This window comes from Camelina sativa, chromosome 17 (genome assembly GCF_030686135.1).
Source record: "Camelina sativa cultivar CO46 ecotype springtype chromosome 17, ASM3068613v1".
Classification (NCBI taxonomy): domain Eukaryota; kingdom Viridiplantae; phylum Streptophyta; class Magnoliopsida; order Brassicales; family Brassicaceae; genus Camelina; species Camelina sativa.
Window position 1 is genome coordinate 5846683 of NC_141896.1, and position 27303 is coordinate 5873985.

Below are 27303 nucleotides of genomic sequence, written 5' to 3' on the forward strand. Positions count from 1 at the left end.
GGAGGATCCAAGAGCTGGAAGAACAACCCGAAGATATACCCGAGGAGTAACCCGACCTTATCCTCGTGTATCCCATCGAGTAGACCCTCGGGCAGGACTGGGAAGCTAGGTCAAAGGGGTTTCCATATATAAATCCCTCCTCTCCTTCCTCGCAAATGAGCACGCCGCAGACCCTTAAACTAGAGAGCGAGAGCTTCTGTGAGAGAACTGAGCGACTCAAAATACTTTTTCTCTTTTTGTTTAGATTTATTTTCATAACTTTTTATCATTTCTTTAAATTTCTATCTTGTATTCTTACTTCTCTACTCTACCGTTTATTATAATGCAATTTTCGTTCATATATGCTGCTATGTTTCTTGTTATGATTTCCGAGTAGTGTAGTAAACTTTCTAGGGATGGGATAGATGATTTTGTGTTCTTGATCGGTTAGGATTTCTTAGTTGATTGTATATGTTTAATAGATTTCCTTCTAGATTGGTATTCTTAATGCTGTCAACAAACCGAGAGGGTGAGATTAGATCTAAGGTATTTTACCACCGAGAGGTGTAAATGAGATGCTTGAATCAACCAATGCTAGAGGTTTACTCACTTAGCCTAAGAGATTAGATGAGTAAGGGTTTTACTGACAATAATGAATCGGATCTTAATGCATGCTTGGTCATGTTTCTCCAACGAGAGTTGGGTAGGGGAGTGATCAAGGTTGATTGTTTCTATCACGAGAGTGTTTTAACAAAATTTTAGAGATTCATTGTCTAGGAAATCTTTGCTTGATGCATGTAAGACATCTGTACTGGTCAGGAATACTTAGGATTCGATTACCCCATCCTTAGAAGCTTTCGTATTTTAATTGCTTGCATTTTCATTCATCACTCGATCTCTTACCCGATCAGGTACACGATAACCTATATCGAGTAACTCCTCGAGTTGTTCATACTTCATTTGCTTACTCGATCACCCCACCCGATCATGTACTTGAATGCTTGCATCGAGTGCTTAGGTCGTGTGGTTTCTTTGTTTATATTCATTCCTTTTATTATTTTAGGACTGTTAGATAAAAACCCCTTAATTACTTGGTTTGACTTGCATTGTTCTGATTGCATCCTTCCTGCTAGCATAAACAACCATTTGGATTGATAACCCTTTGTACTACAACTGCATAGGGAATTGATACCCTGGTGAAAACCTGTTTATCAAGGGTGTTTATGACTTTATACTTACTCTCATTTAGCCAGCCGATGGTATTTACTAACATAAAACCAAACCAATGGTATTTACTTGATTTAGTTTTAGAATTGTGGTATCTATTAATATTACTCTAAACCATATAGAATATGTACTGAATAGCACAATTTTGGAACAAAATTAAGTAAACACCACAATGGTACAGTAGCAGCTCAGATTGCACAATTTTGCACTTTATGTGACTACTTTAGCCCTCTCTTCCTTCCTCTCTCTCTCTCCCCAGCGTTATGAAAAAGTGAATCCCTTCCCCTCTCCCTCTCTCCCTTCCTTTCTCTCTCTTCCCTCTCTCTCCCCTACGTTGAATCTGAAAAGGTGAATCTCTTCTCCTCTCTCCCCCTCTCTCCCTTTCTCTCTCTCCCCTCTCCCTCTCCCTCTCTCCCCCCTCTCTCCCTTTCTCTCTCTCTCTCTCCTCGCTCCTTCTCCTTCTCTCCCCCTCTCTTCCTCCCAGCGTTGAATCTCTCTCTCATTACATGTTTCCATTACATGTTTTTTAAAAAAAAAAATCACATGTAGTTTTAAGTACACAATTAAACTCTCTCACACATATGAGGGTGTTTATGACTTTATACTTACTCTCATCTAGCCAGCCGATGGTATTTAGTTAATTTAGTTTTAGAACTATGGTATCTATTAATATTACCCTAAACCATAACCATTCGTCAAAATTTCATGTATTGCGATTGAATATGGTCAATTTGTTAGATATATGGTAGCATTTTAAGGAGTGTTATCATAATTCGTTAAATACATGTACTATAAAGAAACTGAACTTAGTATATTGCTATAATAATCGTATGTAACCATTGCAATCTTTTTTGTATGAATGTATATCTCTAATTACTTAAATTTCATTTGTGGATAAGAATCCACAAACATACAAGTTCCACCTTGTTCCTTCTTTTGTAAACACTGGAGAGATGTCAGAGAAGAAAAATAAAAGACAAAGTAAGTGATCCAGCACCACTTGTTCATGTACACCATTAATTCTTTGACTGCTCTCATCTTTGAACTTGGACACCGTTGGATCAATCAATTATGGTCATTTTATGTTTGTTGTCCGTGACGTAATTGTCGAAACAGTTGAATTCCACCTAGATAAAAGGACCGATTGTTCTAAAATTTAAGTAACTAATAATAGTAACAAAGCTTATAGTACATCAATAATAAATGTGACAGTGTGACTATGTGAATATGACAATAATTTGATTACCCAATGTATTTCTTGCATTTTTTTTTTCTTGAATAAGCTCTTTAGTACAGAGAGTTACCGTTAACAAATTCTTTAAAAAAAAAATCCCAAGATGCAAAGAAACTTGATTTTAGGACCTTTTACTTTTTTTGGTACCTACTGAATATCTAATCATTATATAAATTCCCCCACCAAATTTATCAATGGGTCATCTTATCTTTTTCGCCTTTTGCCTTTGTGACCATAAAAGGATTTGAGAAATTTCATCATGACAGCCCAAAAAGGTGTGAATATCCATTGATAATAACGTGGCACCCCTATGAACACATAAGAACATATCTAATTGATAATAGTATTAGACTTACAACATTAGTATGCAATTGAATGATTCGTTCAAAAGAGTTAATCTTACTCGTTACATTTATAACGTGGGCATATCTAACTAAGTCTACTGTATGAGATATTTTCTTGGTTTGGGTATGAAAAATGCTATCAGTTGAAAGGTTTAATTTGAAGAGATCGAAATAAGTTGAACAAAATTTTTAACTCCAAAATAGTATACCAATATATGAACCGGGTTTAGACCGGTTTAGTTAACCGAATCATTGCGTCTATAAAGCATGACTTACCCATCTTTCTTCTCAAACAACAATTCCTAATAACCAAACACTATCTCAAATCTTGAAACTCAAGAAACAACAATGTCAGAGATCGCCGGAGACTCTTCATCATCTGAAGAGACAATCAATAAACCAAACCGAAAAAGGAATGTTTCCGGCGAACTTGACGTCTTTGAAGCCACTCGATATTTCTCCGACTTCAACGAACCAACTACGATCGAGTATTCAAGAATCCAAATTCAGAAACAAAGCATTGTGACAGAGAATCGACAGAAGAGAGTACACCCCGAGACGGAGGAGCAGCTCCCGAAACCTAGAGTCGTCGTCACAAAGCCGCAGAAGGAGATGACAAGTGGCGGCGGTAGGAAGCTAACCAGTTTCTTGAACTCTCTTCTTCGCTCAGCGGGTCTTATGAAGTCAAAGTTGAAGTCAACGACGGAGGTAGAGACTCCACGAGGAGAAAGGATAAGGAGGAAGAGCTGCGTGGTGACGACACACGTGGAAGCTTCTTCGCCGGTTTCAGGTTCTGGCGTGTGGCGTTTAAACGCGCGTAGGAGAAGCTTCGATGAGAAACACGTGAAATATTTAAAGAAGAGTGATCAGAAGCTAAACGTAAGGCTTTATGAGAGCCTCTGTTCAGTCGAAAGGGTTGAGTGTAAAGATCCAAATGCAGGAGATGAGAATGATACTAATGGTGGATACGAGAGTGATTCAAGTTCTGAATCTGATCTTTTTGAGTTAGATTTTGCTAAATCAAACCTTAATTAATTAACAACGGTCCGGAAAAATAGTTATATTATTAATCGATATATTACAACTTTATTCTAAAATATGACAGATAATTAAATTTACACCGCCTATTATGTTATTTAATCGATTGAAAGTTTTTTATTTTGTTTGTACTTTGTAGGGTGAATTTGGGTGGAAGCACTCGTGGGATATCTTATTTTGAAACTTAAGTCAATTGGGAATCTACTAATAGTCAACATTTAACACAGCAGAGAAGTTGCAACTCTATTCTTAAAACCCTAACAACTCAACTGCATCAACAACTCCGTTTTCTGAAAGACTGAAACCCTAGCAATCATCTTGTCACCCTACCATGCAATTTCTATATGGTGAACAAAAGCTGATGGGCCGCCTCCCCAAATCATATATCTTCATTCCCCAATCCCAACTGCTAATACGCAATTAGTAGTCGTAACAGTTTCTTATATTCCTAAAAGTTGTCAGAGCATGTTGTAAAAAGCACTTGTTATGAAATAAACGCAGCTTTAGAGCATGTTGACAGAAAAGTTGAAGAATGAAACGTATGGATGTGTTTTGTCCTCGATAAGATTTTTGATTATCTTTCAGATTTAAAGTTGTCAAAAAAAAATTAATTTAAGTTTATACAATTAAGAAATTAACCGAAAAAAAAACCATTTAGTAGTAGATGTAATTTGACTACCTTAGGGCATCTCCAATGGTACTCTATTTTAGAGTCAAATCTCTATTATAAAGCAACATTTGCTCCAATCATACTCTATATTTTGCTTTAAAATAGAAAAAATGATAGGATTACTCTATATATAGAGCAACTCTATTTTTACCTCTATTTTTTTACACTAACTCTATTTTAGAGTTGAAAATAGAGTAATACATTGGAGGAAAACAATGCTCTATTTTTTAGTTACTCTATTTTAGAGAGAAAAATAGAGATATGCACTGGAGATGGTCTTAGTGAATTTCATGTCATTTTTAATAAACATAGATGTAATAAATGATTCTATTTATTTACGATTTTTCCATCCTTATTTTTCGTAAATAATCACCACTATATATATTAGTATTTGTATCCTTAGTAAATTTTTTGCCTGTAATGTTATCCTTAATAAAACTAAATAATCCGTACGAATTAATGTATTTAACATTTATAGCTAAAACTCATACTACTTTAATTCAGGACCAAAACCTATACTACAGTAAAAACCTCTATAAATTAATAATGTTGGTACCATGACATTTTATTAATTTATATTGATATTAATTTATCTATAAATTTATAGATATCAATTTTAATTGTTTAAATTCTTAAAAATTGTTATTTGAGACAATTTTAGCAAAAGAATATTAGACTTTTGGATGTTATAAATTTTCTTGTTTTAGAATTGAATTTGTAATATTTAGAAAATATTATTAGTCATAAATAATAAATACTATAAACAATATCACTTATACACATGACATACATAAACTTAAATTTATGGATAATATCAATTGTCGTATTTTAATAGTCTACAAAACTATCAAAATAAAATGATGCATATCTAGATATTAAAAAAAAATGAATTTTTAAAATAAATATTTTATGACATGTTATAGAGTATTTTATATCACTATAGTTGGAAATATAAAATAACAATTGTTTTATAGATATGAGGTCTTGGAAAAAATTCAAAATTTTAAAGCATACATTACTATATCAGCATTTATATATATATATATATATATATATATATATATATATATTATTAGGATCATATTTTACAAGATAATTTCAAAATAATTATTATTTTATTATGGTATAGAATTTTGCTATATTTTACACTGACCCGATTTGGAACTAGCAAAATTTATTAATTTATAGTACATGTTATAGAGTATTTTATATTACTATAGTTGGAAATACAAAATAACAATTGTTTTATAGATATGAGGTCTTGGAAAAAATTCAAAATTTTAAAGCATACATTACTATATCAGCATATATATATATATATAATTTATGATTATTAGGATCATATTTTACAAGATAATTTCAAAATAATTATTATTTTATTATGGTATAGAATTTTGCTATATTTTACACTGACCCGATTTGGAACTAGCAAAATTTATTAATTTATAGTACATGTTATAGAGTATTTTATATTACTATAGTTGGAAATACAAAATAACAATTGTTTTATAGATATGAGGTCTTGGAAAAAAATCAAAATTTTAAAGCATACATTACTATATCAGCATATATATATATATATTTATAATTTATGATTATTAGGATCATATTTTACAAGATAATTTCAAAATAATTATTATTTTATTATGGTATAAAATTTTGCTATATTTTACACTGGCCCGATTTGGAACCAGCAAAATTTATTAATTTATAGTATTTATTAATTTATAGAGTATTAATTTATAGAAGTTGTAATGTATATGATTTAATTATTATACTTTTTTCTTGCATCACATCAAAGATTTGCATTACATTGAATTTGATTTTTTTAAATCTAGTTAAATATGGTTTATTTCCTTCTATGTGTGACCATAGTATTTTGATTTCCAATTCAGAATACGATATTAATTACCATTTAGGAGGTTGCCCAAAAAAAAGAAAAATTATTAACCCTTAAGGAAAGGTATTTTAAATTTTTTGAATAAGTAGATTCAATCAGTTCTTTTGTCAAAGTTATACCAACGTTTTTCTACGAAAGATCGATCTCTTGGTCAGACCGTCAGAGCAACAAGTCAGTAACAATGGCCAGTTTCAAATTCTTCTTTGTTGTCACAATCTTGGTTATGTTTCATCCCGCAGCAATCTCTTTTGTTTCTTCCAGTTTGGAGGTAAGGCATGAAAAATGTTATTTACTTTTCAATTTTCTTAAAATAATTATCATTTCTACAGCCAAATTCAGATCAATCTTGAGATCCTAAGATGTCATGCGAATTCTAAAAAAAATCTGCGATATTCATCATAATTTCCTCTAATTGAAAATCTATTCATATTTTTAGTGATATTTAGGGATATTGTCATTTTATGTTACAATATTTAAGGTTTTACATCAATTTAGCTCGGCGATAAATGCTCGTCGGACGAAGACTGCAATGTTGGACTTGGTTGTTATAAATGCGGTATCAATGTTGCAAGATGCGTTAGATCAAATATCACAGATCCATTCTCCGTTGTGGTAAATAATTTAAAAACATATATATTGAATTTAAGATATACTGTATCGTTTTATTAAACGTATCATGAAGCATTAATGTTTTTTTTTTTTTTTGGTAACAGAACAACTCGATGCCGTTTAATAAATATGCATTTTTGACGACCCACAATTCATTTGCCATTGAAGGAAAACCGTTTCATGTGGCGGCCCAAGAAGATACTATAGTTCAACAACTCAACGTGCGTTTTTTATTAAATCAAATACTAACTAAACAATGTATGTTTTTCTTAAACTATTTGAATGTTATGTTACTTTTTTTTTTTGTTTGTTCAGAGTGGTGTTCGAGCATTGATGTTAGATACATACGATTACCAAGGAGATGTATGGTTGTGCCATTCGTTTGACGAAAAATGCTTTGAGTATACCAAGTTTGTAAGTTCAATCTCTATATTTGCTTTTGTAACAATTGGAGCTTTAAGTTTTGTATTGGAGGAAAGAAAATATCCGAACATGCAATTTTTTTGGTGTAACTGATTTGTTTTGTTATGTCACTTTATAGAATCGGGCGATAGACACATTCAAGGAGATATTCACATTCTTGACAGCAAATCCATTGGAGATCGTGACATTGTTCTTGGAGGATTACGTCAAATCGCCAAACGGGTTAACCAAAGTGTTTACCGATTCCGGTTTAAAGAAATTTTGGTTTCCGGTTGAAAATATGCCTTTGGGTGGTCGAGATTGGCCGTTGGTTAAGGATATGGTCGCCAATAACCAACGGTTAATCGTCTTCACTTCAGCTAAATCGAAACAAAACACTGAAGGAATAGCTTACCAGTGGAACTACGTAGTGGAAAACCAATGTGAGTGTGATTATTGAAGATACCAAATTTCCGGTTTAATTTTAGTTTGTTTAGAGATAAACCGATTAATCCTAGTGTGGTTATTTAATTGTCAGATGGGGACGATGGAGTTAAACGAGATGAGTGTAGCAATAGAGGAGAATCTGCACTGTTAACCGACAAAAATAAAGCTTTGGTTTTGGTAAACCATTTCAAGACAGTTCCGGTTAAGATCTTGACTTGTGAGGATAACTCTGAACAACTTGTCGATATGATTAAGACATGTTACTTAGCCGCAGGGAACCGATGGGCCAATTATGTCGCCGTCAACTTTTACAAGGTAAGATTATACTTTTACAACGTAAGTATATATTAATATATATGGTTCAAAAACATAACTAAGTAATGAATTTTTTTTTTTTTTTTTTTTTTCCTTTGGGTTGAAACAGAGGAGTAGTGGAGGAGGAACATTTCGAGCAGTTGATAAACTAAATGGAGAGCTTCTATGTGGACGTGATGATGTGCATGCTTGTTAATTTATTTAGTTCTTGATTACTTTCTTGACTACTTTCTTCGTGAGCTTTCTATTGTGTACGTGATTCCATGCTTTACTAATTTCTTGTAATGTCCAAAAACTTTGACGATTCAGAACGTTTTGAGTTGATCGGTTGAGATGACTGAAAATGGGACCTTGAAACCGTTTTGGTAAAATTGTAAAATCATTATCCTGATTCCAATAAATTGCAAATCCAAAAACTCAGCATTTTGGATACAGAAAGCAGGTAAATAATACATGATAAAGGCAAGAGGATCTTGGAACTAAAAAAAAACAAAACCCAACAAGAAGTCAGAGGAACAGAGATTATAACAGAAACATGAAACGTTTCAAGCAAGGATCAAAGTAGAATTCAAATAAAACCTGAGGAAAAAAGAGGGAGGATGGGATTGTCACAGAGAAGTAAAAGAGAGAGATGATTTGATTGAAACACGTTAACGACAGATTGAACAAAGCACCAAACAATATAACTGCACACCACCAACATAGACGCCATTGTAATCACGAGGCAGATGGAGACCAAGGTGACCATGGTTGTGGTTATCATGTGATTACCACTCTGCATGTCAACGTTATCACTCTGATTCGTTCTGCATGTCAACATTGCATACAGAAATCAGAGAAATGCCTTATGATCCTGAACCTACTTTCATATTCATAAGCTCTCAAGTTTTCAAGAGGAGATAGGGACAAGGCAGGACTGGTAACTTACTCAAGCATCAACAACAAGACACAAGAAAACTGAATATAATAAGAAGCCTTGGAAAACAAGAAAACTGAATAAAACCATCTTTATTAAATTAAAATGCAGTATTAATTGTTAAACTTACAATGGTTACAAACAAGTTGGTACAAAGAAATTAATTTGGTAGAGCAGAGAATAAACTTTGGTAATAATAAACAGATTCTCCGACGGTGGTAGGCTTGAAGACAAAATCATAAGATTTGGTATGGAGATCATGTATGACCATTGCTTGCAAGTGCTCACGACCATGAAGTATTAGCTTATTCTTGTCCAGAATTGCAATCGGTATGAGTGCGAACTTGGGTTCCCCCAACCAAGAAAAAGTTTTGGTGAGATCTATGGAACACAATTGCTTCCATGTCATGTTGCCGCCCGAAGAGTCAAGCGACCATATGACTTGGCTGGGCACAGTTCTTCTCAGATACACACAAGCGGTTGTCGAGGACGCACATGGTGTAGTTGTCTTGGACAGATATATGGGGAAAGGGAGTTTTAGAGATGACATGAAAAGTTTCCGTGTGAAGATCGAGAGATAGCACTTTGGTTTCTTCACAGGCGGTATACCAATAAAGTGACCCATCCAAATAGACGGCTTTATGGCAAGAAGTCACCCGAAGAGGAGAAGAAGGGGTAAGGTACCTCCAAGCGTTGGTGTGAAAGTCGAAAACTTCACAAGTAGTAACGTTGTCTAGGCCAAATTCAGATGAATTATATAACCAAACGGGCTTGTATGTGCCCGTGACTTTGTCTTTACCCAATCCAAGCTTATGAAATGGGAATGACAAATCTCTTTTCTTGCCCCTATCCATCTTGAGCAGTTCAAAGCCGCAACGATTTAAACTTTGTTGCCATCTAGTGGCAGGGTTGATTACAACAACCGGATCCCAGACATCATGGACACATACGAGGCCGTCACAACTACCATAGCAAACCGCACAGGAAATAGCAGGGAACTTGACCGTAGAGACTACTGACGACCCAAACACAAATCTCCTTGGAGCTTCACCATCTTGAAGGGAAGCACATCTGGACCTCGTGATTGCTTACCACAGATAAACTGTCGTTTCTTGAAACGGTTGGATTCGATTGTGGACTTCCACTGCTTGGATAATGACTTGAATCTCAGCAGAGACTTCACAGGAAGTCTCTCGAGGATGAGCTCTACAACATCGTGTGGTAGCAATTCCACACTAGAGCGACGATGTCTTTTTAATACAAAACTCGAGATCGAGCTCGAGCGTTTTCTTTTCAGCATTGTCTTGTCTTGTCTCATTAGATTTCTTCACAAACAAGCATGGATTTGGGGAGAAAAAGTCAATAGATTGTAGGGTAGATTTCAAGGATCTCGAAGGCTTTATATAGATATGTTAATGGGCCGAACCGCCAAAAAAGGCCCGTTTATATGAAAAAATCGATATCGTCTTCTCCTTTTTTTTTGGTTCCAATTGCTCTGAGAAGGTGTGTACAGATATGGTAGGTAGCTAATATCCGTACTACACGATCCAAATAAGGTTGTTGAGGATGAATTAAGTAGGTAGGTGGTTAATATCTGTAATACACGATCCCTTATTTGACTCGCAGGTTGATGTAGAACTAGAAGCTGTTTGGTACACTTGCAAGATGTACAGGATTCAAATAAGTAGATTCAATCAGTTCTTTTGTCAAAGTTATACCAACGTTTTTCTACGAAAGATCGATCTCTTGGTCAGACCGTCAGAGCAACAAGTCAGTAACAATGGCCAGTTTCAAATTCTTCTTTGTTGTCACAATCTTGGTTATGTTTCATCCCGCAGCAATCTCTTTTGTTTCTTCCAGTTTGGAGGTAAGGCATGAAAAATGTTATTTACTTTTCAATTTTCTTAAAATAATTATCATTCCTACAGCCAAATTCAGATCAATCTTGAGATCCTAAGCTGTCATGAGAATTGTAAAAAATTCTGGGATATTCATCATTATTCATCATAATTTCCTCTAGTCGTAAATTTATTCACATTTTTGGTGATATTTACGGATATTGTCATTTACTATGTTACAATTTAGCTCGGCGATCAATGCTCGTCGGACGAAGACTGCAATGTTGGACTTGGTTGTTATAAATGCGGTATCGAGGATGCAAGATGCGTTAGATCAAATATCACAAATCCATTCTCCGTTGGGGTAAGTAATTAAAAAAAAAAATATTGAATTTACGATATAGTTTTAAAAAAAAATCATGATTATTAATTTATTATTTTTATCAAAAGTATCATGCATGAAGCATTAATGATTTATTTTATTTTTGGTAACAGAACAATTCGATGCCGTTTAATAAATATGCATTTTTGACAACCCACAATTCATTTGCCATTGAAGGGAAACTGCTTCATGTGGCGACCCAAGAAGATACTATAGTTCAACAACTCAACGTGCGTTTTATTAAATCAAATACTAACTAAACAATGTATGCTTTTCTTCTTAAACTATTTGAATGTTATGTTACCTTTTTTTGTTTGTTCAGAGTGGTGTTCGAGCATTGATGTTAGATACGTACGATTACCAAGGAGATGTATGGTTGTGTCATTCGTTTGACGAAAAATGCTTTGAGATTACCAAGTTTGTAAGTTCAATCTTCATACTTGCTTTTGTAACAATTGGAGCTTTCAGTTTTGTCTTTTGTTGGAAGAAAAAATATATCCGAACATGCAATGTTTTGGTGTAAATGATTAGTTTTGTTATGTCACTTTATAGAATCGGGCGATAGACACATTCAAGGAGATATTCGCATTCTTGACAGCGAATCCATTGGAGATCGTGACATTGTTTTTGGAGGATTACGTCAAATCACCAAACGGGTTAACCAAAGTGTTTACTGATTCTGGTTTAAAGAAATTTTGGTTTCCAGTTAAAATTATGCCTTTGGGTGGCCGAGATTGGCCGTTGGTTAAGGATATGGTCGCCAATAACCAACGGTTAATCGTTTTCACTTCAGCTGAATCGAAGCAAAAAACCGAAGGAATAGCTTACCAGTGGAATTACGTAGTGGAAAACCAATGTGAGTGCTTGATGATGAATGAAGTTACCAATTTTCTGGTTTAAGTTTAGTTGGTTTCGAGATAACCGATTAACCCCAGTGTGGTATTATTAATTGTCAGATGGGAACGATGGAGCTATACCATATGAATGTAGCAATAGAGGAGAATCTGCACTTTTAACCGACAAAACCAAAGCTTTGGTTTTGGTAAACCATTTCAAGACAGTTCCGATTAAGATCTTGACTTGTGAGGATAACTCTGAACAACTTGTCGATATGATTAAGACATGTTACTTAGCCGCAGGGGACCGATGGGCCAATTATGTCGCCGTCAACTTTTACAAGGTAAGGATAAATGTCATAATCTGGTTCAAAATCATAATGGAGTAATGAGTTTTAATTTTGTTTTCTTCCTTGGGTTGATACAGAGGAGTATTGGAGGAGGAACATTCCAAGCAGTTGATATACTAAACGCGAAGCTTCTATGTGGGCGTTATGATGTGCATGCTTGTTAAATTATTATTACAAACAATGATGAGTTAACTCTCGATTACTTTCTTTACTACTTTCTTCGTGAGCTTTCTATGTGGACGTGATTCGATTCTTTACTAATTTATTCATAATATCCAAAAACTTCACCATTCAGAACATTTTGAGCTGATATCAAGAAGAATTATGCTGCTTGACAAAAAAAAGGAGGCACATTACTAATAGGCAGAAAACAAACTTTGGAAATAATAAACAGAATCTCCGCCGGGGATGGGTTTGAAGACAAAATCATAAGATTTATTCATTGGTTGCAAGGTGATAGAGGCGGATCTACCTTAAGAGTAGGTTGGGCACGTGCTCTATACTTGTTGTTATAGATTAGTTAGTAACACTAGCTGATTAAATCTGCTAGTTCAGTCGGCAATAGAATATACCCTATGTGTCATCATAGGTCACGAGTACAATTCTTTTTTGTTTCTACTATCTTTTCCTTTTCTTTTTGTATTTGTTATTTTGTTTTAGTCTCTTCCTTTTTCTATATTCTATTTTTTTTAAAACGAATTAAAACTATATACTTCATGGAAGCGTTAAAAAATATATATATCCTTAATTTCTGTTTTATTTCTCTTTTTCCAGTTTGACTTTTAACAAATTTAATTCCTACTTATTTTTTTATTGAATATCTTAATTGAAAAAATGTTTAGTCAACTTAGTAAATGCGACTAATAATGTTTACATTTGTGTAATATGGTTCGACAGAGAAGTAAATTTAAAAATATATTATAAATTAATAGTGAATTTTATATTTGCAACTCTGTATTTTCTAATTAATAAATTAATATATATCTAACCTATGTAATTTAATATAATTATAAATTATTGGAAATAATACTTTCAAAGTTTGGTTTATTTTTCGACTTCAAATCTTAAATTATATTAAATATTATCAAAATATATATTTATTAAATATTTATAACATAATTTATTATTATTATAAAATGATAAATTTCAAATCCATTAATATTGAGTTTGGATATCTAAAGGTAGCGATTTTTCAAATGTTGAACAGGTGAAAAAGAGGTTTTCCATCGATTTTAGGGAACTTCCCATGCAGATCGATACATATGAGTGAATGTTTTTGTGTATGATTGGATACTTTTTGGGTATGTTTGGAGCACCAAAAATGTACATTTTTGGGCTATGTTGTGGTTTTTGATACTAACGTTGTTCTTTTTTGTGTGCAAATTAATTGTTTCCGTAAAAAAAAAAAAAAAAGTAGCATCTTTCTTGTAGAGTTACCAATACATCAGGCTCACCTTCCACAACCGTACAAGCTGAGATGGAGCCCTTTTCGAAAGGGGGAACGTTGAGTTTCGAGGTGGAGACTTTTATGAAGGAAAAAGAAGCAGAGGTAAAGAATTTAAAATCTTGTGATGGAACCAAAACAGGGAATAAGGATTTTTGACATCTCATTACAGTAAGTGGATTCTTTTTTACCACTTGTGCAAAAGCTTGTTATTTTGAGTTTTTGATACTAATGTTGTTTTTCTCTTTGCAAATTATTTGTTGCAGTGCCATAAACAACAACAAAAATTAGCATCATGGTGGGCCACAGCTACGAGAGAATCAATAAAAAATAATAATTATATGGAAAACGAAAAGAAAATGTATATATCATACGAGACTAATATAAAGTATAAACTATAAACTTATGTCCCCCGTATTTTTTTGCTATCAATGTTGTCTAATATAATCCTTACAACATATGCGAGGCCGAGAAGAGACAGAAATTAACAAGAATAATGTGCAATCCTTTTTCAGTTTCTCTCACGGTCTGACAAAATGTCAAAACAAGTTAAGTTTGCAACTCTCAGAACAAAGTCAACATTTATAACTCAAACAAAACACAACAAAGCTGTATTGACCAAGACCATTATTGGATTAGTTATAAGATCCTCGTTAGATTTCTCCACAAACAAGCAAGAAGTGGGGCCAAAAAAAGGTCAATAGAATGTAAGGCTTTATATATAGATATATTAATGGGCCGAACCGCCAAAAAGCCCGTTTATATCAGAGAAAAGAGGAACGAAAAAAAAAAAAAAAAAATCGATATCGTCTTCTCCTTTGTTCCAATTGCTCTGTGAAGGTTTGAATCGGAGAAAGAGAGAGGTGTAGGAACAATGGCGGCGGCAGTTCAACAGCAGCAAGCGATGCAGAAGAACACGTTGTATGTAGGAGGTTTAGCTGATGAGGTTAACGAATCGATTCTTCACGCTGCGTTTATACCTTTCGGCGATATCAAAGACGTGAAGACTCCTTTGGATCAAGCGAATCAGAAACATAGATCCTTCGGGTTCGTTACTTTTCTCGAGAGAGAAGACGCTTCTGCTGCTATGGATAATATGGATGGAGCTGAACTCTACGGTCGTGTTCTCACTGTTAATTATGCTCTCCCTGAGAAAATCAAGGGTGGTGAACAGGGTTGGGCTGCACATCCACGTATGTTTCTCTTTTACTCTTTCTCTCTAATTGATTTTGCCCTAGAGTTTTGGTTAACTTGAGCTATTAATGATTTTGATTTTGGGGTTTTGTGAATGAGTCTGGAATTGTTGAAATTAGGGTTTAAAATTTCGCGTTCTTGTGATTTATTGATTCTGCAATTAGCTTTACCAATTGGTTCTTAGATTTTTCCCTAGAGTTTTGCTTAACTTGAGCTATTGGTGATTTTGATTTGTGTTCGTTGATGGTTTTTGTAATTGGGGAACTTGTTGGAAAAATTAGGGTTTGGAAATTAGTGTTTTTGTAGACTCTAATTGTCTCGTTGATGTTAAGAAGTCAGTGAGCCTCATGTCTATGATTAATTTGTTTGCTTCTTGATTGTCATTGTTAACAATTGTGTCTTCTTTGGTTTTGTTTTCTTTCAGTTTGGGCAGATGCAGACACATGGTTTGAGAGGCAGCAACAGGAGAAGGAAATGCTGAAGATGCAAGCAGAGAACAAGGCTGCCATGGAGACTGCTGAGGAACTTCACAGGAAGAAATTGGCACAAGACCGAGAAGGTGAGATGGAAGAGGATACAGAAACCAAAGATGATCCTATGGCTAGAGTCGAGGCTGATGCTCTTAACAATGGCAATGCCTAAATGAAAGTAAGCATTACCGGATTCTGTAATGAACCTTGCTCTTGTAGGATAAGATGTGTGTCACACTATCACCTCATAGAGTTTTGAGGTTAAGATTGTTTCTTGAAGTTGCTGAACATGTTATTGTTATAGTTAATAGATTTTGTAGTTCGGAGAAACTTGCTTGGTTAGAAAAGTTGAAAAAAAAAACATGTTTTTAAACCGGATGCTCTTCATACAAAAAGGGTCATCACTGATAAAAAAAGAACCATTCGCTTTTGGAACAAAGAACAATATCTAAGTCCTACTCGGAAAATTTAAACCTTGTCAAGTTTAGACCCCGCTGGTTTATCCATAAACCAGATCAGATTCCCATTGCTTGGGTGGACTAGCCTTGCAGGCAGGGATGCAGAGCTCTCTTGTTTGGGCAAATCATCGATAGCTAAGTGGATAGCATTGGCTTTGGATTCGCCGGTGGCTACTACAACAACTCTAGCAGCTGAGTTAATGACGGGTAAAGTGAATGTGATTCTCTCCGGTGGCGGTTTAGGAGAGTCAGTTAGGAACGTGACCCAATCATCCTTCACCAAAAGTGCTGGGTGGTTTGGGAAGAGCGAGGCTACATGCCCATCCGATCCCATCCCAAGCAAGATCAGATCAAACTTGGGACAATCACTGTTATCAGATGCAGCCACAGTTCGTGTTCTCACCATCTGCCTGATGGCGAACTCATACTCTGCTGCAGCTTCCTCCGCCGAAACTGTGTCGTTAATCGAACATATATGTCTCGGAAACACATTGACCTGAAAAAAATTAAAGTTGCAACTCTCAGAACAAACAAAAGTCAACTTTATAACAAGACAAAAACCACACACAAAGCTGCATTGACCGGAACCATGACTGGATTAGTTTTTTTTTTCTCAAACAAGCCAAGATTGGAGCAAGAAAAGTCAATAGGTTGCAGATTCAAGAAAAGCAGCTAGCCACACGAATTCTTCCACCTAGAAGTTATCAAGAACCAATCCAAAACAGCTAACCTTGGAGAGGAGATTGTCCTTGGCGAGTTTGTAGTTGCTATCGTCATGACTCTTAGCTACTACGCGCTCATCCGCCCAAAAGACATACCATTTCGCCCAATCTATAATCTTGTCGTAAGGTGGCTCGATCAATTTTCTGTTGAGTAACTCATTAAAAGATCAATCAAAGAGACTGAAAATAAAATCTCCAAAACTTTTAAATGGTAAAAATTGTATATTTACCCCATCAGACTAATGAGAGAGCCTCCTGACAACACAATGCAGAAAGCACCATGCTCTTTAATTGATGCTTCTGATACCTCAGCTATATAATCTACCAAGTCTATGCTTAGTTCCTGCAAATTCTCATGAACCCTAATTTCTCCTCTGTCTTTATGAGTCCAAGTAAGTGCCATTTTGCTTCCTCTGTTTTTTTTTTTTTTTAGCAACTCTACATGAAAAACAAAAATGGGATTCAAGAATTTAAAGCTTTAAGAGAAGAAAGAGATCAGCTTTGGATTGTAAGAAGTATAACATTCACATTTTAAGGAAACAGAGATAAGATCAAAAAGCTCTGACTCTCAACAATTCGAATTTGACTAAAAATCCAAAAATCAGCATTTGAAATATTCAGAAGACAGCAAATACAAAATAAAATAATATAACCAAACCAAATCGAGGGAAGAGAGGATTCTTTCTTACAAAGGAGTTAAAGAGAAAGGTAAGAGAGATGATATGAGTGAAACAACAGGTTAATAATGATAGATAGATTTTACAAAAGCACCAGATGATAATGATTATATATATAATTGCACCATCAATACATAGGTCATGTCTACATACATTCATATAGATAGATATGCAACAATGTTATTTATATATTTGGTTTGTGTGTAAACAAAGGACTTCCAAATAAATCTGCCTTTATATAAATTAATAACGAAAACGCCTCTTGGGAGAGAAGAAGAATTATAAGAAATTAAGAGATTTTTACCTTCTGGGTTTCGACGTGCATATCGTGATAAAAGTAAAACACACAAACAAACAAAAGTGAAAAAACAAACTTAAGAAGGATAAAATCGAAGAAGTACCTGCAAATTTTTCTTTGATAAAATCAAGTTATAGGAGAAGAAGCTCGGTAGGGTTGTTTAAGAGGATTTTGGTTTGGTGGTATTTAGAAGAATTTAAGGTTTGAGATGAAGATTAGTTGTGCCATTAAAGAAGGGTTTATCTTTTTGGCTTTTGGGGGGTGTTTCTATGGGAATAAATAGATGTGTGAATACAATAAATTATAAGAAATCTAAAACAAGTAACAAAAACAACTGTCAGTTCATAAAAGACAAATGGACCAATCAACTTCTTTGTGTCTTGTCAAAAAGCAAGTAATGTGGATAACTTCGTTTTCTTTTTCCTTTTCTATAATTAATTTCTTTAATTTTCAAATTTGTGAGTGGCTTAATTTTTCTTAATTTCATCAATACTATTATCTATAAGCCTAAGTTTTATACAGATAAAAATAAATTAATGATAAAATAAAATAAAAATTATGGCATATCGAAAGCCCCACAAATTTGACACATGAACACTTACCATATATGCCCCACTTTTCAGGAATCTTAGGCACTATGATATATTAATGCGAATAAATATGATGATAAGGGTAAATGGGTAATATCTTTCGGGTCAATATTGGATTTTACAACATTTTAGGAATTGTATCACGAATGACCCAAAAATCACCAGTAATGTTTGTTTAGGTCACACACGTATCTTTTGTTTTTTTCACACTATTCCATTTTCTATTTACAAGTAAACAAACAAGAGAAACACATGTTAATGTTAAATAGTTTGATTTTAATATGATGTAATTATATATATAATACATAAATGTTTTGGTGGAAATGTAAAGTTCATCCAGATCAACTATACTTCTTAAACTACATTATCTTCTATTTTTAATCTCTTTTTTTTCATGTCTTTTTGTGATTGTGAACCTCAATCACTTTTTATATGTTGACAATAAAAGGCCATATTTATCAAAGTAAAACCTTATATATTAATAATTTAATCGTATTTAGTGAACCACTAATATGAACTACATCAAAGAGGCCCAATAACGCTTTATATACCAGCATAAATTAACATCCTATTATATTTTTCGAAGCTATAACGGATTGCATTTTAGTGGGTAAGGCCATTTATGATGCCTATAGGATGACATCGCGTGTCATCATTCTCCAAACGGCACCAAGCTACCAGTAGGAAAATTTGGAACAAGTAAGATGTATAAAATCTAGTTATGAGTCGAATTAAGGGATAATCAACAACTTACTATATGTTATTTATACCGTGGTTTCTAAGTTTATAATTCTTGGAGGTCCAAATAATGAGAGGTTCTTGCATGAGGGATCCCTAATCGTCTTTCATGAAGGTATCACACACGTGTAAGAAAATCTTCTTAGAAATTTTGAGGAAGATTATCGCGAAGAAGCCCACGCGACGATTCTTTTGTCTTATTACATATCCATCCATGTTACCAAGTATGGCATTCATATTCGTTCATTCTCAAAGAGGAGAAACCATCCAATAATGTGTGTGTAGGGTTTGGAAAAAAATGTGAAGGAACCACTCAATATTGAGATAGATGGAGACTAGTACCAGCAAGATCATATCTTTGCGAAAAATACATACTTTATTGTCACCATCCCGTCGTGATAATACACACGCATATACCTAAATGAATCATGGTGTCTCTGTATCAACATGTGTCTGATATGTGATATCTCTGTTACTCTGTACTAAACCGATGGACTAGAATTTTGAAGTGTTTAACTAAGTATATTACTAGATAATTGCATAACTAATTATTGAAGATGAATCATTACGTTTTAGTATTATACTAAATAAAAATAGGGAAAATAACAAAATTTAAGGAAAAAAATAAAATAGAAAACAGAAAAAATATAGTACAATGATTGTAAAATATGGATAGAAAATTGTTTGCACATGGAAACAACACCGCATTGCTTCCCTGACAGGTAAAGAGACCAGACAAACTCCCAAGTTGTGGGACACATGACTCCCTTCTTACATTAGCTTTTCCAAATTGAATTGAAAAAAAACTGTAATGATTATCTTTCAGATAATAAGTAAGACTATCAGAACATGATATGTAGTACTAAAAGAAAGTATATGGATCCAAAAAAAATGACAGTATCTTTTTACCCAAAAGATAGGTAATAATATATGGACCCAGTAGTCTATTGATTGTAATTATGTCTAAATTTCATGTCTCTATGGTTTTCCGCAAAGACTCAAACCTTAGAACCAGAAACAAATCAACCAAAAAAAACATATGGTACTTAAAAGATAGATTAAAAAACATTAGACATATATGAGAAAACATATATTCGATTAAGTTGTTCATATTTAAGAAACCCCGCAGCAGCTTTTAAATTTATTGTTTGCATCAAACAAGAATGTTGATTCAATTTAAATCCTTGAATAACCACCTCTTCGGTATTCTCAAGCAAAGCTTGTTTAACAATTTTGGAATTTATAAATGATCCACACCTAAACCATTGAGGTCATGATAGTGACCTTAATAGCTATTTTAATCCAACAAATTATATACGTTTAGTAATACTAGGTTCTTGGCTATAGCAGGTGAAACTAGAGCTATCATTCTAGAGAAGTTTATAAATTTTATTTTGGTGGATCAATCATATTCTTTAGTGGGTCTATAGACACATTAATTGAGGCCTAACACTAGTTTGCTACAAGTTTAGGACCATAAACTACTCTTTTTTTTCAAGTTGGTGATTGTGCGAGATGCACATGAATGCCAGATCCCTTAAAAAATCCCAAAGCAATTGCCATGTTTTTGTGGAGTGTTATGTAGTTTTTTACTTTTTTCTTCTTTTTTTGGTTAATGAAAGTTTATTTAGTTCTTTATCGGCAGTGGCATATGGATCGCTCCTTGTTGAAGGCCTAAGCTTTCAAAAGAGAGCCCATTAGCGTCCTAGCAAATTCTATAATAAATATTTTGTAAAATAGTACATTCATTGGAAGTTGGAAATGTTTGTTACAACTTAAAATTTTCCTTGCAAAATTAAAAATTACAAATGATTGAGGAATTGAAAGAAAAGGTGAAAACATAAGAGGACCTAATTCATTTTTAATTGTAACAACAACACAAAATACACTTCTCATACTAGTACTTAAGCTGCAAAGCAAAGTTTGAATTATATATTGTAGATATGAAGTATCAGTATTATTATTCTGTACAGTAAATAATTATTTTCGTGTAACTAAAAAATCATTTAAATTAGGTAACCTTTAACCTTTTAGAGTAAAAATAACATACACTCATGTACACTACCAACTTCGTTTTATTTTATTGTGTACAATTTAAAGTTTTGCAACGAGAATACACATTTTTGTTGAACTATATAGAGGGATGCGTCTGATGATAAGTAAGCCAAATCTATTTTCGAAAATAGTTCGTAAAATAATCAAGGCATAATTAATTGTTCATTTCTAATTACGTACTTGGCCATTTATATGTAGTGTATACAACTTTTTCATATTCTTGGGAGTGCTATTGAGTAATGAGTGGCGCAGAAAATACATAGCCTTTTTGGGCTTTGACGTATTAAAAATTGGTAAAATCACGATTGTTATAAGTTGCAAGTGAATATTTGGCTTTAACAAAAGCATCTAAATTCGGCTTTTAGAAAAGAATCGCAATCATTAATTGAGCCACTTGAAGATCATCAAAAGCGAAAAAAAAATACTCCAGTAATGATCTAATTAATTAGTGTCTACAACCCTAAGACGAAGGATCCAATTCTCTTGCCCAATGAGAGGCAGAAATTATCCAAGAGGGCTCTTAAATATTCAATTTTATAATACTATCATGATAGTTGGAATGAATGAAGACTTCAAAAAACAGACTAGTGAGTGTTGAATTTACTTTTTAACGTTGGAAAAAAACCCTTTCATTTACTAAATGCTCACATATAGGGTGATTTATTTTCGTAGATAAATTAGAACGCTTTGAAGTGATAATATAAATTACATGTTCTCTTGGGAAAGTTTAAATGATGATACTAGCTAACCTAATGAATCTTGTAAGAAAGCATATATATATTTTGTGACCACATAATTTATTTTGCATTTATATACTCTATATTTCTTACATCGATCCTTTGGTTCCAATGCGCTTGTGACGGATCATTCATATCTACAATGAAGGAGATATGAAGAATCGATGTAGGGGAATATGGAAAAAAATAAAATAAAGAAAGAGATGGGAAAGAAAGCAACTTGCACTTATTTTGGCCTAATGAAAAGTTTTATTTGTTGGGTAGTTAAATCCTAAAATGTATATATATATCCTTTTGTTGTGTTAGAAGTTTTTAGCACCTTCGATAAGAACATTTGTATGTCCGATATCAGCCATTGATTATACATGTGATCGTAACGCTAGTTTGAGAGAGAGAGAATAATGTCATTATCGAATTGAAATATATTTAAGACCGCTGCAACAATATATCCCAAACATGTTGAACTAATTATGTGTATCACTTTTATTTATCATAAAAGGCAAACATCTTTTTCTTTTCCAAAAGCATAAAAACCCTAGCCACCCTTTTGTCATATAATACATAATCGTTATAAGTTGAACGCTAAGAAACAGTCCTAAATTTTCAATTTTGTAATGATTTGAAAGATAATATGAACACGTCACCGCTCCTAACATTCCAACTCGGTTGTTTTAGATCTATATCAAAATGTAGACAAACTACCAAGCAAATGAAACGATAAAAATTATAATATAGTGGATACATTAGCAAACAAATAAACTTATTCAAATTGCGATACATAACCTAATAAAACACATTCATCTTATAAAAACAGATATATTCATGATCCTTCTATTTTCTTCATGTGCTTTTCCCATATTCTTATTCTACGATATATAATTAAATTAGGAGTGCACTGGAGTTGTTAATTACTGAATTGTACTTTTAATGAATACTTTTTTTGGTGAAAGGAAAATGAATAGTTAATTTAACGATGGATAGATTCATAAACAAAAAAGAGGAACGTCGAGGATACGATCTTGCAATATATCTTTAATGCAAATGACGCATAAGTTCTATCTAATCCATATGTACATAATGTTAAAAAATAAAAATTTTTGAACTTTTAAGGGTGTTGAGTTCCTATGGGACAAACTATATTCTTCCAGAAAAACAAAAGAGAGGAATATATTGAATTATGATTGTTGTTCTTGACTCCTTTATCTCTCATATTGTTGTCTACGTCATTTTCAAGCACATTTAAAATTTAATTTTCAGTATTTTATCAACTTGTGGTTGCTAACCTGACAATTCACCAAAAAAAGTGTTTCAAAATTATTTTGAAGGCCTAACATTACAAATTTAATCGTATACAATAAATATGCCAAAACATTAGTTCCAGTCCCATATATAACTTTTAAGTGAACAACAAATATTAAATATGTAATCATGTATCGGTCATTTAGAACGTATAATCAGGCACTTAATGAATCCGTTTAAGTGACTCTATCCGAATAACTAAACCATTTGAAAGTGGATGTCAGTATCTAGTATTGTCAGAATTAATATAATTTGACGAGGATTTGTAGAATTATCGTGCATAAAAGACATTAAATTTATGTAAAACGTCATTTTCATATATGAATATTAAATGGTGTATTTTTTTTGTAATTTTCCAACTTTCAGATTGGAAATTTTGATCATGTACTCGTAATGATGGATCAGCATGTGTAACAAGAAAATACTGTAGCTGATCCAAAATATGGTACATTATAATAGATAGTCTAATCTCCACTGCCCGATGATTTATTCACATGTAAGGAATTCGGATCACGTTGCTCAACATGCTAACATAAACAAGTGATATTGTCCTCTATGATACCTTTCAAGCAAAACTCAACTTTTTAAGCACCTTTAGATTTAACCAACAGTTTAAGCATAATTGATCAACTATATAGCACTCTTGACAGAGAAAAAGCAAAGAAATGAAAACATAGTACGCGATATTTTGGAAAGAAGTAAGAGAGTTGCACACTGCATACTTAGCTAATCAATTTTATAGATATGAAAACATTGAAAAGCAAACCGAGGGGATACGATAACATGAAGCAACACAAAGCAAAATAGAAACGTCACACCAAAACCCTAAAGAAGTTCGACCAACGTGCCAAAACCCTAACTTCCTTCCCACCTTAATTATTATTAATTATTAATTAGTAGTGCTACCACATAGTTCATTAAACTTAGGACCCGACACCGATAATACATCAAGCGAAACCAACATTCCTTGGAACGGCCTTGCACTTCAACGGCTGCTTCATCTCCATAGACAGCTTGAGAACCTCAGCGAGCTCAACATCACAAGAGCCCTTAACCCATTCGAAATTCTGAATCAGTTGAGCAATCCAAAGATGGACAGTAGCTAGACCCATTGCTTTACCAGGGCAAACGCGACGTCCGGCCCCGAACGGAGCCAATCGAAGATCAGAGCCCATGATGCTCACATCCTCACCACCAATGAACCTATCGGGGTTAAACTCTTCAGGGTCGGTCCAGATTTTGGCGTCGTGTGTGATGGACCACATGTTGACCATAGCTACGGTTCCAGCAGGGACAAGGTTGGGACCTACGTGAACATCGTGGATAGCGAGGCGGGCCCATGAGAGGAGTGGACCAGGTGGGTGGAGCCTTAGGGTTTCTTTGACAATAGCTTGGAGGTACGGCAGTTTTGGGATGTCGGAGTCAGACAAGGATCTAGTGTTGTTACTTGTAGCAGAAGCTATCTCTTTGTAGAGCTTATCCTGGATGTCTTGATGCAAAACCATTCTAGCAAGAACCCATTCCACTAGAATCGCAACAGTGTCTGTCCCTCTAAAAATCATTTCCTAACAAAAAAAAAAAAAAATCAAAATATTAAATCCTTTGACACAAAACTCACATTCAAAGATTAAAACTTTTATCCTAAGGAAAAAAAAAATAGTGAAAGTAGTTTACCCAAAGAACAGCAATCATGTCAGAATCAGACAGCTTTTCATCCTTTTGCAAGCCAAGCAAGACATCAACGAAGTCCTCTCCATTGAGATTGTTGCTCTTCTTCATCTTGTGTTTGTCAATTATACCGCCGACAAAAGTGTTGACTTCAGAGACCAAAGCTCTACACCTCTTCCTCACTCCTTGGAAGTCAAAGGAACGAAGAAGCCAAAAGTGATCGCTCCAGTTAAATATCCCAAGCAACTCATAGCCTTCACTCACCAGCCTCTCTAGGAAACACCCAACTCCATTAACTTCATCAAAATCGTAACTTTCACCGAACACAGTCGTCATTACATTATTCAAAGAACCAAAGTGAACGACCTTTTTCACTTCAACTTCACCAGAAGCATCCGACGTGACAAGGCTCTGGATCTTCTTCACCATCTTCATACCGATCCCAACTCTAACACCTTCGAAACTCGCGATTCTCCTCGGACTGAAAAGATGAGTGGAAGAGATTCTCCTAAGATTCCTCCAGTACTCACCATACGGTGCGAACCCCATGGCACGGTGGAACAGTAGCTCGTAAGCTGACTCCTTAACCGGGCGGTCCGCAAAAGCAGAGCTGTTCAGAATTTCTTTAGCCGTCTCCGGTTCACTAGAGATGACGAAACGCGAAAACCCAACAGAAAACGCCATCAACGAAGAGGCCTTGAAGCGTTTTGCAAGAGCGGCGAGAGCACGGTGGGGATTAGCGCCGGAGAAGACGGAAAGAGAACCAGATGGTCCAGGAATCGCAACCTGGTTCTTGGATGACCCGGTCCAGGCCCATGCGAGCCCACCTGGTGAGAGGAAGAAAGCAACGGTCGCTACGAATAGCGAGATCAAAGCAAAGGCTTCGACAGTGAGAAGGTTCAGGTTGTTAAAGAACAGAACGTAAGCTTCCGAAGACATCTCAGGCTGAGTTATGGAAGCAGAGAGAGAGAGAGTGTGTTGTTGGGAGTGTGAGAGAGAGGAGTGTTTAGAGTTTATGATGAAGATATGAAGTGTTTGTGCATGGGAAGTGTCTTTAAATAGATGTGATTTTACTAGTTGCATCGTTTATATTTTTTTAAAAACTAATTAATACGGTATCAATCTTTAATGGTGAATTAAATGTTTTAAATTTGTATTTGCATTGCTGGTCAATGGTTTTTTACTGGTGGAGCGATTTTTTATGTTGCTTTCTTTTGTTATTTACTAAACTTTTTTGAAAACCGCCACATTTATATTCAGTATAATAAAATAAATTATAATCTGCTAATATTAGCTAAAATTTAATGGTTTGATGATAAAAAAATGAAATTTGATTTTGTAAGGGTTATGGAGATTTTCTAATAATCGAATCCCATCATTTTTGTATAAAATATCAGGAGACAGTATAGTGTGATTCATATGGTTTGTGTGAAGATTTGAAAGCCAAAGATTTGGTATGTTTTCTTGCAATAGTTGGCAAATTGTAGTTGTGTCATGCGTAAAATATTGGAACAAAGTCAAGATATTTTCAATCATGTAATAAAAACTGTTTTTGGAATACATAATAGGATGTTGTCCAAAAAAAAAAAAAAGGAATACATAATAGGATAAGCTATTTACTACCATATCAATCTATTTTATTAAACATTTCAGAACACATGAATAATATCAATATCAACCTCACGCTAAAACAGCTAATCTATATATAGTATAATAATTTGAAAAGATTCATTCGCTCTCCTGATACAATTTTAAAATAAATGGGTGGAAGTTAATTAACCAAAATTATAAAATACTAGTACTTAGTATCAAAAAAGAGAAAGAATGCTAAAGAAGAATCGATATGAGGGAATCGTAGCCGTCTTTGCCACTATTAAACTGTACGGATTTATTCATATTTTAGTGTGACATACTAATCTTTTTTATTTGAAAACATTTTTCTGAACTTAAGAAAAAAAAAAAAAACACTAACTTCAGTCGTGAAATCAAAATTTTATTATCAACGATTATGTGAAAGTCGTGATTAACAGTCGACAATTTCATCATTCCACAATTTTAAAGGACTAGAATCTAAAAAGAAAGATGAATACTAGTTTCTAAATCAAATTGTTATCACTTATTCATTTCACTGTTCCATTCAATTTTTTTTTACGGCAAATATCAATTAAAAGAATTTTCAACACCAACTCAAAAATAGCAAAGAGAACTCCAATTTGTTTTTGTTTCACACTCATAAATATGAGTTAGATGCAAACGGTGCAGTTAATACATCTGGCAAGGCGTGCTCACATGGCGAACAGAAGAATTTTTTTTTTTTTTTTTCTTTTTTTTTGGTTCAACGGCGAACAGAAGATTAAAAACAAAAATCTGATCGTTATGGCTAAGCGTTGGAGGCATCTCAAAGGTTCGAGGAGGCTTTTTTATTTCACTATTCGAGTTAACATAACGAGACACGTGGAAGGAGTC

The 27303-nt window shown here is 34.0% G+C and overlaps 6 protein-coding genes and 1 pseudogene across 13 annotated transcripts; 4 read left to right on the forward strand and 3 right to left on the reverse strand.

Moving 5' to 3' along the window:
- Positions 1-2960: 2960 nt before the first annotated feature.
- Positions 2961-4384, forward strand: LOC104755657 (uncharacterized). Of its 2 annotated transcripts, none has more exons than XM_010478084.2 (2): positions 2961-3766; positions 3962-4384. In XM_010478084.2, the coding sequence occupies exons 1-2, from the start codon at positions 3133-3135 to the stop codon at positions 3964-3966; spliced, it is 639 nt and encodes a 212-aa protein (XP_010476386.1). In that variant the 5' UTR covers positions 2961-3132; the 3' UTR covers positions 3967-4384. The 2 variants fall into 2 exon arrangements, with proteins under 2 accessions (XP_010476386.1, XP_010476387.1); XM_010478085.3 differs by having other exon boundaries at positions 3061-3663.
- Positions 4385-6263: 1879 nt separating this feature from the next.
- LOC104755658 (PI-PLC X domain-containing protein At5g67130-like) lies at positions 6264-8583 on the forward strand. Its single transcript, XM_087495968.1, has 7 exons — positions 6264-6660; positions 6888-7004; positions 7106-7222; positions 7317-7415; positions 7543-7846; positions 7942-8165; positions 8275-8583. The coding sequence occupies exons 1-7, from the start codon at positions 6574-6576 to the stop codon at positions 8359-8361; spliced, it is 1035 nt and encodes a 344-aa protein (XP_087352094.1). The 5' UTR covers positions 6264-6573; the 3' UTR covers positions 8362-8583.
- Positions 8584-8586: 3 nt separating this feature from the next.
- LOC104755659 (PI-PLC X domain-containing protein At5g67130-like) lies at positions 8587-13220 on the forward strand. Of its 5 annotated transcripts, none has more exons than XM_087495964.1 (8): positions 8587-10948; positions 11167-11283; positions 11415-11531; positions 11624-11722; positions 11854-12157; positions 12258-12481; positions 12565-12674; positions 12783-13220. In XM_087495964.1, exons 1-7 carry the CDS (start codon positions 10862-10864, stop codon positions 12649-12651), a joined length of 1035 nt encoding a protein of 344 aa, XP_087352090.1. In that variant the 5' UTR covers positions 8587-10861; the 3' UTR covers positions 12652-12674; positions 12783-13220. The 5 variants fall into 5 exon arrangements, with proteins under 5 accessions (XP_087352090.1, XP_087352092.1, XP_010476389.1 ...); XM_010478087.2 differs by lacking the exon at positions 12783-13220 and having other exon boundaries at positions 10574-10599; positions 10708-10948; positions 12565-12777; XM_087495966.1 differs by lacking the exons at positions 11415-11531; positions 12783-13220 and having other exon boundaries at positions 10564-10599; positions 10708-10948; positions 12565-12777.
- Positions 9218-10425, reverse strand: LOC109129874 (F-box protein At1g11270 pseudogene; annotated as a pseudogene).
- Positions 13221-14679: 1459 nt separating the features above from the next.
- Positions 14680-15968, forward strand: LOC104755662 (uncharacterized). Its single transcript, XM_010478093.3, has 2 exons — positions 14680-15124; positions 15550-15968. Exons 1-2 carry the CDS (start codon positions 14806-14808, stop codon positions 15765-15767), a joined length of 537 nt encoding a protein of 178 aa, XP_010476395.1. The 5' UTR covers positions 14680-14805; the 3' UTR covers positions 15768-15968.
- Positions 15916-18064, reverse strand: LOC104755661 (putative 6-phosphogluconolactonase 1). Of its 3 annotated transcripts, none has more exons than XM_010478090.2 (4): positions 17854-18064; positions 17006-17213; positions 16784-16919; positions 15916-16549 (listed from the first exon to the last, which is right to left on the reverse strand). In XM_010478090.2, the coding sequence occupies exons 2-4, from the start codon at positions 17176-17178 to the stop codon at positions 16064-16066; spliced, it is 795 nt and encodes a 264-aa protein (XP_010476392.2). In that variant the 5' UTR covers positions 17179-17213; positions 17854-18064; the 3' UTR covers positions 15916-16063. The 3 variants fall into 3 exon arrangements, with proteins under 3 accessions (XP_010476392.2, XP_019094223.2, XP_010476393.2); XM_019238678.2 differs by having other exon boundaries at positions 17757-17880; XM_010478091.3 differs by lacking the exon at positions 17854-18064 and adding an exon at positions 17465-17712.
- A 5827-nt stretch (positions 18065-23891) lies between these two features.
- LOC104755663 (cytochrome P450 78A5-like) lies at positions 23892-25868 on the reverse strand. The gene is made up of 2 exons (XM_010478094.3): positions 24844-25868; positions 23892-24734 (listed from the first exon to the last, which is right to left on the reverse strand). Exons 1-2 carry the CDS (start codon positions 25774-25776, stop codon positions 24117-24119), a joined length of 1551 nt encoding a protein of 516 aa, XP_010476396.1. The 5' UTR covers positions 25777-25868; the 3' UTR covers positions 23892-24116.
- Positions 25869-27303: the final 1435 nt, after the last annotated feature.